Source organism: Chroicocephalus ridibundus, chromosome 1, assembly GCF_963924245.1.
Source record: "Chroicocephalus ridibundus chromosome 1, bChrRid1.1, whole genome shotgun sequence".
In the NCBI taxonomy this organism is placed as follows: Eukaryota; Metazoa; Chordata; class Aves; order Charadriiformes; family Laridae; genus Chroicocephalus; species Chroicocephalus ridibundus.
The window spans coordinates 195,813,797-195,835,258 of record NC_086284.1 but is presented as its reverse complement, the minus strand read 5'-3'; the positions used below and the strand labels follow the sequence as shown (position 1 = coordinate 195,835,258).

Sequence of the window (21,462 nt, the reverse complement as noted above, 5' to 3'; positions counted from 1 at the left end):
GAGTCAGGACCTCTCTGCTACCCTTTTCCACCACAGCTCTTTGCCAAGAAGGGGCTGTTCTCTGACTCTGCTAGCACATTGTTCGTCAGAGGTAACAAAACCAGGGACTTCACTCAGAAATATTAACGTACTAATACTGTCCATTATTCAAGTATCTGGGCTGTGAGACCAAATTAAAGCTCAGCAGTTACAGGAATTGTGGTGGCCTGGCCTGAGTTGTGTACATCAGGTCACAGGAAAACTTGGTGAGAACCAAGGAGCATCTGTGTTGGGTTGCTTTGTACGGCATTTTCACCAGGGAAGACAGAATTAACACTTAGGAATGAAATTTGTAGCTGATAATTAGTAGGTGTTGTGATAGCAAATACTGGGACTTCTTTTCAAATGGTTAAGAAGAAGGAAGTATTTAATTAAGTAAAAAAAGGAAACAGAATCCAGAAAAAAAAAAGTTTTCTTCTTAATGTATGAAGCTGCTTCTCCCCTTGAAAAAAAGCATAGGAACAAGTATGAGATGGGGAAGAAGATGCTCATGAACAGAAGTAAATTCTGAAAGGCTTGGATAATGTGAATACATACCAAGCAGAGGAAATCACTTAGTGTAGCAAAAGGCAGCACTAGAAATAGGATTAAAATGCAGCAAAAAAAAAAAAAAAAAAGAAAAAAATTCTGAGTCACTATCAGGAAAAGCCTGACAATAAAATCTGTTAGCTACTGTTATAATTTCCCAAGTTAACGATTATGAGGATCCCATTGCTTGGAACCTCTAAAACAGAATGGACAGACATCTATTTGTGATATTCTAAGGGGATTTTTTTGAGTACTTCTCCTTTTAAGGGAATTTTAATCAAGTGTTTTCTTGTGGCTCTTAGTTATATAAAGATTGCCCAGGGAAATATAACTTCGGATAGAATTAGTATGCCAATCTCTTGGGCCTCTCTTAAGAAATGTGTGAAGTCTGACAGATTTATTTAGGATGTGAAAACTGTGCATTTAGATTTATATACTGTATTTTCCATCGACATTTCAATGTTCTACCTTACAGTTGTAAGACAAGTTCATTTTTCCAGAAAAGTGAGTGAACTTGCACTAACTGATGAATTGACTTTACCTGTTAATAAAGATGCTGTGGAAAAAAAGATGCCAACAGATGTAAACTTCTTACAGACTAAAATAGTGCTTTGACAAAAGAGGACACCATAGACATATATGGTATATATGTATAGCTGAAATGAGATTGACTGTGGAATGCTTGATCTTTTGTTTCACATATGTGGGTCAATATGACCAAAAATGTAAATTTGGATAGTATGTCTATGTATTTTGGTACAAAAAGGATTAATTGAGTGCAGTGTACGTAGACACCAGACAAAATGTGTTTGATTGTAATAGCCCGAGGATTATGTGCTATTCCTGCATCCCTTTTGGAAGGCTTTTTTTTTTTTTTTCAGATTGAGAATTCAAAACTAAGTGGAGTACTGCTTAAAGGTGCCATCAGATGTCATTATAAAATGTGTATTGCTCACCCCGTAGTTTCAGCTGCGTAAATTAAGCCCTGAGAACTTTCTGCAAACTGACCAGAAGGACTGTGATGATCTAGTCTGATTTCCTAATTACGTGCATTTAAAAACACATCCTGTTGTTCCTTTTTTCACATCCTTTCATTCTGTTAGAACATTTGGTTCAGGAAGATGTTCCTTTGTACTTAAGTCTTCAAATGATGGAGAATCTCCTACATATCTTGATAAGCAAATCTGGTTGTGGTTTGTTGTTTTTTTTTCTTTAAAAATTTTCATTTGAGCGTATTAGACTGCTGATGTTGAATAATGCTGTAGCCATCACAGCTAGAAAAAGATTTGTGGGGGAAAATGAATACCTTCCATTAGACCGGTCTGTATGACCGAGGGAGGGAGTTTTAGGTATGTGAGATACTCAAATTTGAGATAGAAGCATAAAATGTCATAGCTAACTGCTAGCTGGGGATAATTGTTCTTCATTGAACTACGTTACGGTAGTCAATCAAGCTGTGTTAGAGAATAGATAGTTGTGGAAAGTGTACATGGGTATTGGGGAGGACGTGATAAAGCTTTTTACCTACGTATTGGACATTTCTCTGGTATAATTTCATAATGCAACACAAACCTAAACTTTCTTGGGTTCATGAGTACTGCAGTCCTCCAGGTTTATGAAAATTAGTTCCCAGAGATAGCTCAGAGATGGGGCTGGGAGGTCAGAGATGGAGTACTTCCATAAGGAGTGCGCTCTTTGCTGATAAGGAAATGTGCGTTGGTTGCCATGTGCAGTTGCTTAGTTTCATCCCTGTGGTTTTCATCAGATCATCTGCTGTGCTGGTTCAAAATCATATTATGTGCTGAGAAATAAATGTATTCAGGGATTTGGATGTGTCTGTCACAGAGGATGTTTATTGTGATGGCTATGCAGATGTTTGTATTTGTTGTTCAGATAGTGTCTAGATGTTGTTTGTGATAAACAGATTCCTGAGGCTCATGGAAAAGTAGGAGATGGAATTGTTTGAAGGCTCATCCTGAGAGGCTGGGGAAGGATTTCAAAGTAGAATTTTCTCCCACTACAGGTTTCTGAGGTGGGAGAGTATGTGACAAACATAAGTGTACAAGATGAGATGAGGTGATACCTGAATAGCTCATGCAGTGCTGCAGTCTCTTTCGCAGCAGTGGTGTCCTTGCCCGACAAAACTGAAGGTCACCTGGGTTAGCACGGTATTTTTTTGTTTGTTTGTTTTTTCTACAGTCCTTAATAATACGTCTCTTTAAGCATTGTCGTTCTACCATACCATAGCTAAATTGGGTTGTGTGTGGTCACGTGTAGAGTATGTGTGTCTGTATGATGTGAAGGCATAACTGTTAATGACCTTCCAGGCCAGGCTTTACCTCTTATTTCATTAGGTTCTTCTGTTTATTATTTGGATCTGAAAAACAGTCCATCTTGCCAGCTACACTGTTTCTAATAGTGGCCTTAATCAGAGGCCTATGCAGAGATTGAAAATGGAGCAAGTGTATGTGGTAATTCCCATAATTATATTAATCTCAGGAATTTCCTAAACCAGATGGAGCGGGGTGGGGGTTGTATTCGGCATGCAGCATTTCTGTGCATATAATCTGCAGTAGATCTTCCATGAGATTTTCTAGTCTCTCAAGTACATTTTTGGTACCTACAGTGTACTTTGGCAAGGTGTTGATGCATGACTGTTATCCACTAATCTTATTAAATTTTCTTTACGTTAATTTGTTAGTTGGAGTTGAAGGCATGTAATTAATGAGAATTAAGTGTGAATTTATTGCCCTTAACCTGAAGACTGATTCAGTGGTGTGGACTAGTCTGCTCTTTTCTGGTTCTAGGGAAGCCAGAAAGCTTTAGCTCAAAATAACTGTGCTGCAATTTATGTATTGTAAATTTATCTTTCCAGTCTCCATAAAAAAGTGGTATTTTCTTGTTTTTGTTGTGTACAAGTGGGGGAGTGTACAAGTAGGTTGACCAAAAAATGCTGATGTACAAGTATAGTGATCAAGCATAGATTGGCTTGGAAAATAGAACTGAGTGCAGCCTCGGCACGTTCTCAGATGACATCAAGTTGAGAGGAGCACTTGATAGCAGAAGGGCAGGGCTGCTACTCAGGGAGCTCCCTGAGTAGAGCGTGAGTTGGGGGAACGAAGGCTGGCTGTGTGTTTGGCTGTATTCACAGGATTGCAGCTAGCAGGTCAAGGGAAGCACGTTTATTTTCCCATCTGCTTGATATTTGTTTGGTCACGCCTGGAATACTCTGTCCATTTTTTGGGTCCTCAAGTAGAAGAGTGGTATCAACAAACTGGAAGAAATACATCAAGGTCCCCTCGGATGCTTAGAGAGGCAGAAGACATGATACATAAGGGGAGGTGGAGAGATCAGGTTGGTTTAGTCTGGAGAAGGTTAAGAGGTTAGCTACTGTCTTGTAGTCCTTAAGGGGGGAATAGGGCTATAGAGAAGATGGAGCCAGACTCTTTTAGGGGTCCACAAGAAAAGAGCAGGAAGGAATACTCACAAGCCACAACATGGGAACTTCTGACTAGATATTAGGGGGCGAGGAGGGATCTTCAGAAAAAAGCATTGGAGCAGGTTACACAAGGAATCTGCAGTACCTTTGTCCTTGGAGATGTGTGAAGCTTGTCTGGACAAAGTTCTGAACAGCATGACGGATCTTCAGAGCTGGCTTTGCTCTGAGAGGAGATTTGACTGGATGAATTCTAGAGGTCCCATCCATCCTAAATTTCTCTGTTTCATGGCGCTCACAGAGAAGGTAGAGGGAGTATGGACACAGTTCTGCTTATTAATGAAACTAGATAAATTTTTGTGGAAAATATTTTGTAAAATTACCTAGTTTGGTGAAATAATTTTTTAAAGGTTATCAGAACCCAGAATAAAATGGATATTTTGTTCTGGATTTTATTCTGACTTTTATTGTTATTCTTTCTATTCCTTGAATTTAAGCCAAACCAGTCCCGAAACATGTTGCCACAGAGTGTGATGGGCATATAACTTGTATTTGCCAGGTGCCAAATAGAAATTAAAGTCTCTTAGTTTTGCTTGCATTTCCATCATTGAGAAGAATAATTTGAATTTTTTTTTAATTTCATTTTTCAGGGAAGGGAAAATCTTGTTATTTGTGAAACCTCCACACTTCTTTTTTTAATATCAGAACTGATAGAAACTGAGAAGTACATGCAATAGTTACGTATGTGGGGAAAAAGCTGACATTTGCACAACCAAGGAAGGGCTGTATGATCACTTAGAAAGTGCGCTAAAACAGCACATGAATGTCAGCCTTGGAAAGATGAGAGTAGGTTGGAGGAACGTGTATTTTGCTGATGCTTCCGTCAGTTCAAGCAGCTCTGCTGTAGCCTCCTCAGCTACACTTGGAGATCTTTGCTGGCAAAACGTCCTGGTGTAAGGTTGTTGGCAAACAAAGCTCTTCAGTGCAACACTTTTGAGGTATGAAAAAGCTGTTTCTGGTAGCTTAATTTATATGTGGAGAAGTTTTGCAAAATGAGAAAGCTGGTTTCTTGGAGTAAATAGCTCTTCTGACAAATAGTTCTGGGGGTGCACAGTTGACATGGGGTGGAAAAGATGACGATGAGGAAGACAGGAGCTGTGCTGTAGGAAGTGATGTAAATCCATTCGGTTTGAACTGCTGACGTACACGGTGAGTCTGCGCTGTACATCTATCGATGTGTTAGCAGCAGTTACACCTAAAACTTCCCTCAGCTTTCATTTCTGGAAAGGCACTGGTAGCTGAGGTTCACGCCACGGGCAGGGATCACTGTGTGCATCTCTGCTAGGCATAATTTTCATGGTAACCTGCAGGAGCCATCATCAGCTTTCTTGTCTGGAAGCTTTGCTTACATAGGTCTCAGGCATGACTAGTCTCTTTGTGGCTCTGGCAACCTCAGGGAAGTAAAGCCGCGGTGCCAGTGTGTTCTCTGCGTGGCAGATGGCCCCAAACAGTGGTGGCACGAGGGACAGCAAAACATAGCTGGCCTAGCTGCAGCGTGTCTACACAGCCACTTGAGACTAAGAGGAGATAAAAGAAATCTGCTGCACAGGAGAAACAAATACAATAATATAAATCCAGCTGATGACTGTCAGATAAATTTTACAGCAAATCTCAGGTAGTAGGAGTAGGTACAAAGAAAATGATTGCAACTGCACTGACAGCCTCATCTCAGAGGAGGTGGCTTTTATTGGGGTATGATATTTACTGCATTTAGGACAAACACGTAGCAGATGCTTTCTTTCCTAGTGTGGCATAGTCTGTAAAAGGTTGACAATTTTTTTCAACAAAGAAGAAATCTACCATTGCTATGCGGAACTTATAAGCAGTTAAATTTTCTACGTTTCTTTATATATTTTCATTCTTCTATCCAAAAATTAAGAAAGTCTAATTTCTCCCCTTTCCCCCCCAAAATAATATTTGTTCCTCTTCATTATCGTATACGTATTTTTCTTTTCCACTTAGGTGGCCAGTCCAACGTTTTTGGAAACCGTCTTCAGTTCTGTATTTTGGTGGTCAGTGTGGTATACTTGGATTCTTTCACATAAATCAGACTTGCCTTTGCTCACTGCCTGTGAGTTTTGTCCCATCCCCTCTAATCCCTGAAGAAAACCAGCAACTAAACCCTCTGTTCTCTTGTGAAATGTTTTACAGTCCTGACAAAGAATCTTGAATGTGCTGGTCTGGATAATGAAATTATTTAAACTTTCAGATGTAATGATACAGAAAATATTTCTAACTTAGAATGAAACATCCTGTCGGTAGAATTGAATGACTTGTACGTTATTGGTAGTGTTTTTGGTTTTTAAACAACTGGCAGACCAACGAAAGGTAAACGCCATGTCGTGCTTGTTTGATTATAAAGAATGAGAAATTTCTTTGGTAAATGTAATGGTTGATTTTTGAAATCTAGTATTTGATTCTACGAGGTGCTGAATTTTTGCACAACAGTTATGTACACAGGGTGGTCTGTGCTGAGTGACAGCAAAGAGAATCCTTACAGACACTGTTTTACTTGGAATAACTTCAACTTTAAGAAAATCAAAGAACAGCTAAGGTTGCTAAGTGACAGCAAAATATTTATCCATTATTTAGAAAATCAAACTGGTTTATGCAGCGAATAGTAAAGGACAGCATATATTGTGTGTCATCCACACACTTTATGGGACCATTATTGTACAATATGAAGACCTGCATAATTCAGCACAATAACCACAACTATCATCCCTGTTTTAGTACTGAGATTCTCTAATACTATTTATTTAGTCGTCTTCCTCAGAAGAAAATCTCTCAAGTAGCCCACTATAAATGAACACTTTCTGTCTCTGCTCTGAGACACGTGATATTCTTGTTTGTGTAGGCAGATACTGGAAGAGGAGGCAAGGTGGGGGAGAAGGAGGGGAAATGGAGTGAGAATCACTGTTGATAACTGGCTATTTGCTGTGCTTATTCTCGTCATGGATGTGTGATGAAGCTCGTTAACAACCAATGATGTGGCACAGGCGTTTTGTTTTTTGGAAGGAGAGGATGGGTTCCGCCTAAGGCTCTGTGCCCTGCCCTTGGGTCTCGCAGAGGAAGTCTGTGTTTGGCTTTCCGGAGTCCGGCCCTGTGGGAAGCTGAGGTTGCAGTAAGGTTTATCAGGGATGAAGACTTGGGTGGCTCTTGAGTCATGCTCAGCAATAGAGGGAGAGTTGTTTCAAGTGCTGTTAGACACTGTCCTGCCATTTCTAAGGCTCATTTGGGAAGGGGAAAGCCCGCTGTGGTGGCTTGACCAGTACCCCCGCACAGCTGAGCTGGGAGACCCCGCAAAGGAGTCACAGGAAGGGAGTCTCCGAGCTCCACATCTTTGAGCACAGTACTGTTATTGGAGGATTTGGGAAGGTGGGGAGGCCAGGGAGGTGGCAGTTGGATCGGCACTTAACTTTTCAGGGCAGAGAGAAATCATGCAAAACAAAATCTAGAAAAAAAAAATCAAAAAACGTGTAAAGCGCATACATATTCCTTTTGTAAGCATGTGGAGCTTAGGTTGATAATTTGGTTTGATGTGCAAGTAGACCTGTGAAATGTGTAGGGCCTTGGAACACATGGTCTGTTTGAATTGCTAGGAAATTATTGGTAGTTGAATTTTTATCATCCTGGAAGTGGTGTGTTAAATTGAGCATCACTGTAAATGTGTTGACCTGTTGTATCGTCCAGGTTTGGTTCTGGCTGGAGGTACAGGCAAGTGGGATGAATTATCCTATAGTGAAACTCAATTCATGATATCAGAAATTTAGTCCTTGGCATAATTTCTACTCTCTTTTCCTTTTTCTTTTTCCTTTTTTTTTTTTTTTATCCTTGACAAAGAGCCTGGCAGGACAAGAAACAAATTTATGTTCAAAGAACTGTGTGAGAAGTTGGATCGAAAAAGATTTATTTGTACCTTCATTTCTGTTCATTCAGGAGATGCAAATTTTTATCTCCTGACTGAAATGGAAGGGAGAGAGAGCAGTTTGGGGGAATGCTCATCAGGTTATTTCTTTTACCACTTTTCCCTGCTCTCAAAAAAATATAGTTTTGGCTAAAGTTGTCCAAAAGCAGCTGCTGCTGTGGAAGACATTGGACAAAATGCCATAGCTTTTAAAGAAAAAAAGCTGCTCATTTTTAGGAAGTGTTCAGGGACTTAAGCCAGGTTTGGCACTGCGGATCATACACATTGTAGCTGAGAATATGGGGACTGGCTCTTTGGTTGGCTCCTCCCTATCCCTTCTTTTTGTAGTTTGCATATGAAATATTTTATCTAGCTCTCTCTATAATTGCAGTCATCACCTCCTGCTATTTTCCTGAAATACCCGTGTGGTCTGAGAAAGGGTAATTTCACACTACAGTGTGGGAGTAGAGAAAAAGCAATGCTGTTGCTTGCGTTAAGGTCAGGGGCTTATTGATACTTGTACAGAACCCAGCTCCGAGTGTGAAGACGTGCAACCTGCGGTTATTTCTTTGCTATATTTCTAAAATTGCCACAAGGTGGCAATGGCTCAGAATGTTATTCCTCCGGTACCAGCTCTTTGGCTCACTGCACTTGTGGGGAATAGGGTCAGAGCAGGCTGGGGTTGCAAGCCAGCGGCCGCAGTGCTCAGGGGCCTGGGGGGAGAGGCTGGTTGTGGCCAGCTCACGGGCCACATTTTAAGCTTTTTCATTTTAAAGGCCACAGTTTCATAGTGGAGAGTTGTACTGTGAGTTATGTCTTTGCCAGCTGCTGTGGGCTACATCTGTTTAGGGCAGCAGTGAGCTGCTCTGTGTACTTAGGTAATGAGATGCAAAGGAAAATGCTCGAAACCTAGCATCAAACTGTGAAGCTAGGGTTTTATTTTTTTTCTTTCTTTCTTTCAAAGAGAAGATAAGCTGTGTTAATATTACAAATACGTACATGCTTCATTTTTCCTTCAAAATGTTGGAGTTTATTATTTAATGAAGTAAAACCTGTGACATTGGAACAACTCCCTAAACTGCCAGATCTGTTTGAAATGCAACTTCTTATTTTTTATAAGAATTTTAACTATGTGTAAAATCTATTTATTGAAACTGTTTAAAGGTATGAATAGAGCTAAACCAGAAATGCCTCTAGGTTTTCATACTCAAGATTCGCTTTAGAAGGGAAAAAGCAAATGTTTTAATTAGTGCTCAAAGAAGAATATCTTGGGATATATAAGACTTCTTTGAAATGTTAAATGCAAGGTGAGAATTTTTTTTAGTAGTTAAGTGCTCGAGGCTCTTTTGATATCTTTGTATTACTCTGTACATTATGAAAAGTTAAATTGCTACAGCAACTTGAAAAAAGTTATTCTTAATTAAATAGCTCTTTGAGAAGTTCATTCTGTCTTAAATATATGTTTTCATTCTTTGATAGTCTACTAAGGTTAGCAAAAAAATAAATGTTACCTTTTATGAAATGCACAAGGATGGAGGGGAAGAGACGCTTTTATCTGTTGCTTGTCTGCAATAAAGAAAAAGCAATTTTGAGGGTAGTTAATCTTGTTTTCCCTTAAAGTTGTCTTTGCTTATCTTCAGTCATTCTGCAGAACGCAATCAAACCTGATATTCTGGGTTGCTGGAATTTAGTGATACATTCTCCCATGAAGCAGCAGTAGTTATTTATGTAGTATCACAGAGTTACGACAACAGATTTCATACCACTGAGAAGGCGAACTCCAAATACGCAACACAAAACTGAAGCAAGTTGATGAAAAGCAGCAGAATCAGTAAGGCTTTGCCGTACGCTTCAGGTGATATTCAGAGTTCAGTTCACGCTTGGGCGTACATGTAGTAATGTCCATTTTTATCTTTGTTTTAATTTTGCTGTTCATGGTTCTTTCTATTAGAATTAAAATGCGGACACAAAGGTACTGACAGTAAAGATATGAAGAAGTAGTGAGGGACTGAAAGCAAAGGTCTGACATGTACGGGTCCTGCACAGAGGGAAGGACGTGTGCAATGGAAAGGTAATCCTTCTGCAGATGGATTTTGAGCTCCTTTCTGTGAACTCCTACCAGAGAGAATCTGGCCAGGCTTACTGCCCTTAAGTTTAAGCAATTCACTTGGGTTTCTGGTTTTGCATCATGTCCGTATCTCTTTTTCCTTTTAACTAAGATGGACAACTTCAAAGGTGGCCCAGACTTGGACAGGTTGAGCTGTTTGTCAGTGTCCAAGAGTTAATGTCCTGTACAGATGCCTGTTTCTCTTTGAGTGCTATTACGGCATTCTAAGGCAATTAGATTTCCCTTTTTTCCTCTGCGTTTCTAAGCTGCTACTTTTACTGTTAGTTTTGTTTTGTTTCATTTTTAAAGGCACTTTGCTGCAAATTGAAGAGTGTTAATGAATCCATTAAAAATGACCAACATTAAAAAAAAAAAATGAGTGAGAGTTCACTGTACACTCAATATTCTGACAAATAAAAAAAACAACAGAGGAACTGTATACTACAGCAGACTACTGCAAATTATTCTCTATCTTAACAGTTAACACAATTGCATCTCTATATAAATATATGACCGTAGAATAGACTTCAGATCATCCTTAGTGCAAGGCGTAGCTCTTCATATTTTCCATTGGAATTATTATTATTTTTTAGTTTTGCAGTAGAACTTTATTCCCCTACACATCCAGATTTCACACTAAAACACATAAGTAATTTAAGTACAGTAATCCTAAAATGCCACTCGACCCTTAGAATTACTTACTACCTTGAAGCAGTGAATATGAAAGCCATATATAAATATTTTACAGGCATTTCAGTTTGCTGAACTATAATCGTTAGAAATAAGGAAGTCAGAATTAAATTTATATTTCATTGCCTTATTCATAATGTTTTTGTTTGATATGTGGGTAACAGACAAGCAAATCACCTAAAGAATGAAGTTTGCAAGCATGAAAACACATTTCCATAATTGCCTTGGCAGGAAGCCCGTGTGTTCTCGTGGCAGAGCTGTGAATATTCCATGGGATGAAGGAGCTGCTTGCTCAGCAGTGGTGCGCGATCAGCAGGAGTGCTTGGTTCTTTTATAAGTCCCCTGGGAGAACAAGTGTGTGCTGAAAAAAAACCCTCAAACCGTCCTTAAAGATTCACATTTTCTGGTATCTCAACTTGTCCAGTATCTTTAGAAAAGGAGAGAAGAATAAGGGGAATCGAACAACAGGAAAGACCTGTCCTGCGTATCTGGGAATAAAATTTAATTTCTGTTAGAAACAGCTAAGCTTTGTGGTGCAGATTCTGTGCAAGGAATGGATAGATGCCGGTTTTGGTGTACGCGCAGACATAATACAAGTACTTCTCTCCCATTGATTTTTAACCAGCAGTGGTACGGGCTGGCAATGTGTCAGTGTTGGGCTGCTGCTCTCAAGAGCTCATCCAGGAAATTTTTCCAAGTCACAGCAACCTCCGTTGAAGTTTGCTTGCCTCAATGGGAGACCTTTTCTTCTGAAGGGGCTTCTTGGGGCTTGTTCTGTATTGCTAATCATTTTGTTAAGATGAGGAACAGAATTATCATGGATTTTTAACTAGCTTGGATTTTTTTCAAAGGCGTAGTTCTTTGGCGTTGCATTGCTACTGCCTGCATTACACCACTTGTCTCATATCGAGTATTTAGATGGCATCTATACTATTGTTTCCTGTGAAAACAGAACAGCTTTCACGTTTGCGTTCAATTTGGAGAGAGTTTTGCATTAAATTGCTACATGTTTCATAGAACTTGACAAACTTAGCAAATTTTACGTGGGATGAAAATCCTCCCTTGAAGTGAAGGAAACAGAGATTGTCCACAGTAGGCACGTTATCAGGATAGCATTAATTTTGCTAATCTTGTAACACTGTTGTGGCTTAAATGGTGTCAACATTGGAGACCTGAAAGCCTAAGGTCACCATACTTACTGTAGGTGCCAAAAAGTTCTTCTGTAAGAAATGATGGTGCGATCAGGGTAACGTTATTTTTTGCAGGTTAGCTGTTACAAATATAACTTTCTGCCCTCTGGAAAAAAATACTTTCAATTTCTGGCTATACATTTATTTATTTGTTTATTTTTAACTAAGCAAAATACAGGAAGGATGAAAAAAACTTTTTAATCAGTTGTGTTTGGGTTTTTGTAATGTTAAATTTGAAGTTCAGGAATACTCACTGGAATAAAGGCTTTGCATTAGTTTTAAAGGTTTGGAAAAGCAAAACTGCTTTTAACTGTTGCTTTGTTACCTTAATATGTTAGTGGCAGTCTCCTTTGATGTGACGTTCTGACTTCTCATAGATTTGATAAGGAGAAATATCTTACTAAATATTTCAAGAGTTGATAGGAACCTTGGCAAAAGGCCTGTGTCTCTATCCCTGGAGAGCATTCAGATTTTGCCTTTTCCCATAACATTAAACTTTGATAAAAATGGGTTGATTGCAAGGTTTAATCATGTAATGTACTCTACTAGGAATCTGTTTTCAAAATGCACTCAATTTTAATATGAAATCCAGCAATTAATTTGGTATCGGTCTTGGGGCCGTGTGGCTGCTGGTCCCGGAGATTAGTTGTTTCGTGTCGTTCGTAGTGGTATATCAGTGGCTAGAAGTCTGTTTTCTTCATAGGGAGCGTTTCTCATCCATTTTCTTCACAGTGAGCATGGCTGTTAAAACGTGCCAGTGGTAGTGCCTGCATTACTCAAAAACATGGAGGCATCTCAGTTGTTTTTCACTTATTTGAAGGCTGAAAAAAAAAATGAAGTATTTGAAGACTGGAGCTAAGAGCTAAATTTTATTAGCTGGTGCTGCTGCCATGGGAAGGTCAACCATTATTATTTGGCTGACCTGACGCATTTTATACATGCATATAAAATATTGCTCAGAAGAAATAGTCATGCAGACTTACCTGTAGCATCCTGAGGACACAAGGGAAAGCGGAGAGGTTGAGTTGCATGCTGAGCGTGTGCATGACTTGCTGCAGCAACCTGGATTGTCCAGGTGGGACTCTGAAGAGCTGCGACTCACTAGGGCACCAGCTGGCCAGGGAGCCTTTGCCTTTTCTTGCCTGGTCACGGCTTCCAAGTGTTGCATATTTTTACTTCGAGGCTAATTGCATTTATTATTGCTCACTCTCCTCTCCTTCTTTTTGTCTTGCATAGCTCAATAAGCAACAGCTACAGATACTGAGGGAACGCTTCCTGGCCTTTTTGAATGGGGAGACACAAATCGTAGCAGATGAAGCATTTTGCAATGCTGTGCGAAGTTACTATGAGGTAAGTTATGTGCTTTGTTTTCTGTATTGTTTAAAATGTTCATAGGATCCCTTTTAATGCAGATACAAGGAAATGAATTTTCAGCTTCAAAGGCAGTGAACTTACAAACCTTCTAGAAACAGCTTCCTCCTACTCCAGCTTTCCTGGAGTTGAAATTCACTGCCTGGGCATAAGAGATAAACGGAACTGGAAAATATCCACCCTTTTTGAATAAGGAAAAGAAAACCAAGAAAAGACAAAACAGAAGCCCCTGGTGCTAAAAATCTTTCTGGCAGCGTTTGATACAACCAGGCACCGCTATCTTTATCTCCATATGTCTAAGTTACCTCTTTTAATCAGCGCTGCAGTTGTAAGTTACCATCTTGAGAAATATGTGCTCTGATTTTTAGTTACCATGCAGAGATTTTTAGAGAGGAACCTCCTGTTCCCTTCTTTCTGCACAGCTGGCCCAGCTCTCAGGTTCTGCTATGACCTCCTAGGCACATCCAGCGCCTACAGCCACCAGTGTAGATCTTTAGATGTGATTTTAATTGCCTAAGGGACAGGTCCCATTCCAAACTAAGAGGACAGTTCACTGTCCTTTTTCTACATCAGTAACGTATGGCTAGAGAATTTATTTCTTACTCTTAGCAAATGGTACTGCAAATTCATTTTATCTCATCTGACTTCAAACTTGCTTAACGAATCACAAGGGCTGTATGTTAAACTTGTGTTTCTTTTGAAGGGTCTTCCTCCATACTTCACATTACCAATTTTTTTTTCAAATTTTTTAGCTTTATTTTTTATATATTATTTGTCCTTTGTCAACTAGTGAATGAAATGCTAGTGAATTAAACTTTTCTTCATGGAGAAAAAAAGATGTGACTTACACCCTAGCTTGCTTTTATCTACATTAAATTCTGTTGCACAATAAAAAAGAAGAGATGGGGTGGACAAATGGTTTTCCTGTTGTACAGAAGTGTGAGAATGCAGTGCAAGTTTCTCCAGATCACAGTCTGATCAATACTGCAGCAGTTGAAATGAAGGAAATACTCATAAAAATGCTTTAGAAACGATGGGGATGTGTCTAGCTTAGTTTACAAGTCTGTAAGTGAAACAAGAGAATATGAACATTCAGGAGGTACTTTGTAGGGATGCGAGAACAGTATTGTGGTGGGTTGACCCTGTCTGGATGGCAGGTGCCCACCAAAGCCCTTCTGTCGCTCCCTTTCCTCAACTGGACAGGGGAGGGAAGATAACACGTGGATATCTGTTCCACTGTTAACCTCCACAGGCTGCAGGTGGTTATCTGCTCCACCATGGACCTCTATGGGCTACATGAGGACAGCCTGCCTCACCATGGTCTTCACCATGGGCTCCAGGGGAATCTCTGCTCTGGTGCCTGGAGCACCTCCTGCCCGTCCTTCTTCACTGACCTGCGTGTCTGCAGAGTTGTTTCTCTCACATATTCGCGCCCCTCTCTCCGGCTGCAGTTGTGCATTTTTGGTTTCCCCCCAACTTCTTAAATATGTTATCACAGAGGTGCTGCAGCTATCACTCATGGGCTCGGCCTTGGCCAGCGGTGGGTCCATCTTGGAGCTGGCTGGCATTGGCTCTGTTGGACATAGGGGAAACTTCTAGCAGCTTATCACAGAAGCCACCTCTGTAGTGCCCCCCCACTACCGAAACCTTGCCACACAAACCCAATACAAGCACAGAAGTTGTTAGAAAGTAATCCTTTTTTCTGTGTAACTGATGAAGAAGTTAACACTGGGAGTGTTTGGACAGTTTGGAAGATGGTGCAGGGCAGGGCTGAGCTAGTTAGCTGCCCAGCAGTAGCTTTCAGAGGAGTGGGATGTCTCAAGATGCTGAACGTAGGGTAGAATTGAAAAGGACATAATGTTTATGGGTCTTTCTGTCAGCAAGCTGTGTAAGATGCTTGGTATGTTAGAGAAAGGAGCCTGCCCTTTGGAAAGGATGTGACAGTGAATAAAAATGATTTTAAAATAAATGCCTAAACAGTCATTATCCTGTTAAGATTTACTTTGTGTCTCTTGTTAATGAGATTTTCTTGGACACATCGAGAACTATGTTTTTCAGTTTATCTGCTGATGCAGTGAAGGGCTGCGCTTAATAATCTAAGATGGACCTATAAAATGGAAGACTCAAATGCTCCAGCTATTTTCAGCCATTCTCCGCTTAGAATTAAGTGTAGAAATGTTCTAGCTGTCCAGTTTCAAACAAAGGATTGCAAAGATTTTAGCATCACTGTCAAGGCTATAATGACACCATGGGCTAGTGGGATCTTCATCCCATGTTAATACACCGTGAGCTCAGCTACCAGCTGTAATTTGGTTCTTTATTCTTTTTTTGTTGTTGTTTATTCCACGCCCCCCCCCCCCGATTCCTTTTTCCGTTCTTTCCAGAGATTTCCTTGCAGACTTGCACAACCTTTTCCAGTTGTGCAGTCTGAGTCAGCATTTGCTAGTCACTTCTAATTTCTTTCCAAGATTGTGGTAGATAGTTACCGGTATGCGATATTAGATTTAATGAACTTTGGTGGAATCCAGCTGGAGACTTAGTTCAAACTACTGCTTCTCTTCAATGCATTTTAATCAAATTTTACACATCTTAGCACATATTCTCATATCATCGCTTATATGTGTCTCTTGTGCCTTTTTCATTTGCTTCATTACCCATTTGTTGAAAATATTAATATCTATTACTTCTTTGTGTGTTCAGTTGCTGTGGTGCTCTGATGCTTTCTCATCTGTCTTCGGCATATGATCCAGCACATCTCCTGCTCAATGATGTTACTAGTTTGAATTATGGACATCTTGTTTGTTTCTGTTATACAGATCTTATGAGCTTCAGTGTTAATTTCCTTATTCTTTAGTTGCTGAGCTACAGTTCAATTTTATCTGACATGGAAGGAAACAAATACGTGGTCTGCACAGTAATTATTTTACTCTGAAAATGATTAATTTGCCTTTAATCCTATGCAGTAGTCATGGTTTGAGACTTATTACAATATCGCTTGCAAAGGCAGGCTATTCTCATTACTGTAGTTGATTTTCCACACTGAACTCTTTAACTTTGAATGGGAAAGAGAAGGTTTGTTTTGGGCATGTGACACAAATCCTGTATCACCAGTTGCAGGTGTTTTGAGTCACTATCTATAATTACTGGGTTCGTTCTGAATTTGTCCTTTTAAGAATGTAAGAGTAAGTTCCTAGGATTTAGGAACTGATTATAGCTAAATCTTTGATGTACTTTTCTAGAAATATTTGCCGAAAGAGTAATTTATTTACTGAATAAGTAAATATGAATTTCAGCATCAATTTTACGGTGCTGTAAGAGAGTCACGCTCCTGTGTCAGGACTACTTGGGAAGATTTACACTTGTCAATTTTGTTGCCTTGTCCTCCAGCATTATGTCTCTTGCAACGCTGCTGTTGTTTTTAAGACTTTCTATTAATATTCTAGCATTGCTTTTCATTTTTCTTAAAAATCTAGTAGAAAAACAATTCACAGGAAAAGTTGCATAAGCTCTTTAACTCCCCAGAAATGGTTATTTTTGTGTTCTGCGTAATTTCCCCCTAGCATCCCACTGCACTTCCTGAAAGTCTCACTGAAATTTAGCATGATATGTTTTTGTATACATATAATTAAGATTGTCTTGAGAAATTATTTTCTCTTCCATCCTAGTTTTAGAGAAGGTATAGAAATGTTTACAGTTCTCTTTCTGTAATCATTCTTTCAGAATTAACACAGGAAATGTTTTTTGTGGAAAATTCCGTTGCAGACATCGAGCCAGATTCTGATCAGTAGAACATCAGATGTTGGTGATGCTTTTTGGATAAAGAGAAAAATTCAATCATATGGCAATTTATTATGAGTAATTGTATTGGACACACTGCTAAGTGTAAAATTAAGTGAGAAAGTGACTTATGAAATAAAGTCTTTCTTTCCGTATTTCGGCCTAGTTTTTTTAAAAAGTTATCAGTAAAATAGTAGATAATCTTCCATTTGTCGTTTCTTGCATACTCTTTCATGAAGACTGGAAAATGATCTTGCGTAGATCCCAAAGGGATTCATTTGCCACTTTTTATATTGTACATATTAAAGGTATATACCTCGGGCTAAACTCGCAGTAGTAATTCTTTAGTCTTGAATGTACGCAATCTTAGATATGAGTGAAATGTGTGCAAAGAACTGTAATGAATGTTTGAAATACCGCGAAACCTCTTTCAATATTGTAATGATCGCAAGTTCTCAGGTTTTCAACCCTCTGCTTAAAGCATTGTGCAGCTGCAAGAAATTTTATGTACTGGTGTTTTTCCTGTTTTTCTTGCTGCTTCATTTTAAATATGGGGTTCTAAGCCATAATTATTGCATGCTGCTTAAATCTGAATGTTAAATGCAGGATCTGTAGCAGTTAGCACTATGAGGGGTTTTCAGAATTTAAAATCAGACTTAGTACGACTGTACCTGTTTGCCTGTGATACAGAGATTATATTTAACTTAATTTCTATTTAAATTCAGGTGTTGTAATCCTTGGCAAATTAAATTGTTGTCTGCCACTGTGAGGCAATAGGAAAGAACTGAGGTATGGCCAGTAGCAAAAATTGGTGAGGCCAGAGATTTGTGTACAAATCTAGCTAATAGATCGGTACTGCCTGGCTGCGGGGCGGGTTTAGGAGGGTTTAAAAAAAAGTGAACTAAAAGTAGAAAACAACAAAAATCAACAGTAAGAAACAGCAGAGGTCCCACGTCATAGAATCATGGAATGATTGGGTTAGAAGGGACCTTAAAGATCATGTCGTCCAACTCCCTTGCCACGGGCAGGGACATCTTTCACTAGATCAAGTTGCTCAAAGCCCCATCCAGCCTGACTTTGAACACTTCCAATGATAGAGCATCCGCAAATTCTCTGGACAGTCTATTCCAGTGCGAGGTCATCATGTGAGGTAAAGGTGGCCAATCCCAGCCTTGAGCATGTTCACAGTAGTTGATATTGGGCTGTTAAGGAGTTCGAAAGTTCTACAGAGACTGAGAATGAAAGAAAATCATATATAAAATAATCCTGTGAACATCTACCAGTCTAGATGTACCTGTGGTAAGTAATATCACTGTTTCTTTGTTTTGATTAAATCTGTGTGAGCATTTACAGGCTTCCTGAAAGTGTTTGGCCCTTAGTGGAAGCACATGCTAGTGTGACAAAAGCATTGAGCATTTCTTGTAGTTACCCTTAGAAAAGGATGAATTGTGTTTATTAGAGCTTTCTTATATGAAGACATTCAGATGTTGGGTTAGCCTGAAAAGGAAGAAGTGAAGCAACGATGCTATTTCTGCCTGTTATTATGGATAACTAGATCTGAAGGTTTTTTGCATATATGTCAAGGAAGTGAGGGGCAAAAGGATCTTGCGGATGAAATTGCAGAAGGGAACAAGCTTTCTGCACTAAGCGGTATTTTGGTTGCTTTTACAGCTTGAGTTTTAGTGTTAGCTATTTTAGGTACATGGTTTTTATTCAAGGCGACAAAAGGCATAGTTGATCCTGATGAATATTTCAGGGATGAAGATGACCCCTAAAGGACCTAAAAACCATTCATTAGAATCAAAACATAGTACACACAAAATAAATAGTAATTAAATGTTGGAACATTCTGGTTTGATATTATCAAGGCAAAATAATGGTATCAGTAAATTAAACATTTATTTAAATACATCAGGGTAATAATTATAGAAGCTAACTAGGTTTCAGGGCATAAATTCATTGGTTTCTGCTTTCATTGTTTTTCTCTGAAGTCATAATTGGCATAAGTATGTATTGAAGGATATGGGCTTTTTGCTCTGTTCATCCTCTTCAAAAACGTAAATACTAGGCCAACTTGGGATTCATTGTTGATGCAGTCTCATTTGGAGAAGCTGTTTCAACAGTATGTTTTCGTACATTAGCTTTAGGATAACCTTGTGAGGGACCCTTTCAACAACAAATACGTTTGTAGTTGCACTTACCAGCACTTACAGTTTCCTTCCAGTTGCTTTAAAATGGTGGCAAACTTGAGGTCAATATAATGTTGCATGGGGGCTGTTATTTTAGAGGTCTGTTTTAGGCCAGTTCTTTGAAAAGCTTCATGAAAATGCTTTTAGGCCATCTACCTCCAAGAGCAAGGCGTAACAGAGGTTTATCTTGGTCATCATGTCATTGAAGAAGCTCTAATGCCTTCAATGTTTTGGATCAGCAGCCACAATTTGGCGAGTAACGGAGATTGTCTCAGTGTTAGCAATCTAATTATTTTCCTCAAAGAAGTGAGGGGGAGATGAGATACAACACATTAAAACACGCTTTGCATGATCTAGACCTCTTCCGTGCTAAGGAGAGACCTGATAGAGTCGAATTGCAGGCTTTGTGATGCACAGCTTTCTCCTGAGAGAGTGTTAACTGTATTGCTCTTGCATGGAAAGCATGTCAGTGCTGAAATCCCCTGGTCTTTTGCTTTACAAATAGCTACATGTTACGATATTCCTTGTGTTTTCAAAGACTGGAAATCCTGTTTTCACTTCCACCTGTATGGTGTCAGAGAAGCAAAGCATTTTGCCGTACATCTGCACAGAATATAGTTGCTAGCTGTTGAAACTGTGTCTATCCAGTCTCTTTGGAGACTGATCTTTGTAGATGATCGTTGTTAATTTGACTGAGGATGTCATTTGTAGAGTTCCCATGTTATCAATACAGATGTAATTATAACAGACCTGTATTTCAAACTTCTAAATGAGGTAGGTGGTTGACAGATGGCGTTTAGTGCATTAATTGTACCAATCCTTATCTTTTTAAGTGGTGGGTGCTGATAAAAGAGAGGAAGAAATGGCTCATTTAATTTAGATTTTAAAAGAAATCCCAATACTGGCATCCTTTTTGTTCATTTTGTGACCACTGTTGTTCCTAGCAAATGAGGAAGGCCTGGTAGGTCTGACACTACACTGCAGAAGTAATTAGTGTTGGGTAGCGAGGTATGTATCTACTGTAGTAAGCATTACGTGACGTTATTTATTTATTTATTTATTAGGTAAATTCTGAATGTCTGTTAATCTGAACAAACCAATTAGAAAACCACGAATGGCTCAAAACGTTACACAACAGTAATTTGGTCTGCGTTGCTTAATTATTTTTCTCCTAATCCTAGTGCTGTTGTACTCGGTCTCAAAGGAAAACAAAACTTATCTGGACGTTGGCTTTGCACACTTAACAGTACGTTGCACTGAGACATGGACTATACACATTTTTGTTGATGTTGTCTTCTGGGCAGCTGAAAGCAGTGGAGTTTTTTTCAGCTAGCCTGATACTAATAAGAAATGTTACAGTTTAACATCTTGCAGGAATCTTGAGGAGATACTAAAATTTTATTCTCTTTTTTCAATTATTAGGAAGGATTTCTTTCACTAGATGGTGAAAGTATGACATGTCTATATCTTCTTAAGTTATCATTCCGGCTGCCTTTTCCAGATCTCAGCACAAAGGTGACCTTAAGGCCCTTTGGAAGTGGAAATAATACTGCAAAATATTTCATTAAAAGAATAATGTTAATGTCAATGAATTTGCCTTTGTGCCTTTATGAGGGGAGATATAGATTAGATATTAGGAAGAAATTCTTTAGTCTGAGGGTGGTGAGGCACTGGCACAGGTTGCCCAGAGAAGCTGTGGCTGCCCCATCCCTGGAAGTGTTCAAGGCCAGGCTGGATGGGGCTTTGAGCAGCCTGGTCTAGTGGGAGGTGTCCCTGCCCATGGCACAGGCGTCGGAACTAGATGGTCTTTAAGGTCCCTTCTAACCCAAAGTAGTCTATGATTCTATATTGTGATGTCTGTGTGTTCCAGTCAGCAGTGTCTCAGCGACTCTCCAAACTAATGGGGAGCAACAGGACATTTTTTTTTTCGTCCTTTCATCAGTCAAGTGGCTATTCAGCCCAGTCTCTGACTTGCTGTCTTTTTCCATGACCAGAGGGAGACATGTAGTGTCACTTGAAGTATCTGAATACAAGAGAAGTGAAAATTTCTACAAGATACCGATGGACTCTGTTTGAGCCATAATTAGTCCAGCCAGGGTCTCTGTCTCCTGACTCTGTAGGTGTTGGGATTTTCTCACGTAATTTCTTCTTGAGTAGAGATTCACTCT

The 21,462-nt window shown here is 39.4% G+C and overlaps 1 protein-coding gene across 8 annotated transcripts in view; it reads left to right on the top strand.

Moving 5' to 3' along the window:
• The window catches only part of CADPS2 (calcium dependent secretion activator 2), a 320,439-nt gene that overhangs the window by 51,693 nt on the left and 247,284 nt on the right, over window positions 1-21,462 (top strand). For all 8 annotated transcript variants that reach the window (XM_063323277.1, XM_063323280.1, XM_063323282.1 and 5 more), the window contains exon 2: window positions 13,194-13,307. In XM_063323277.1, the coding sequence (XP_063179347.1) occupies window positions 13,194-13,307 (114 nt within the window). The remainder of the gene's footprint in view (window positions 1-13,193; window positions 13,308-21,462) is intronic.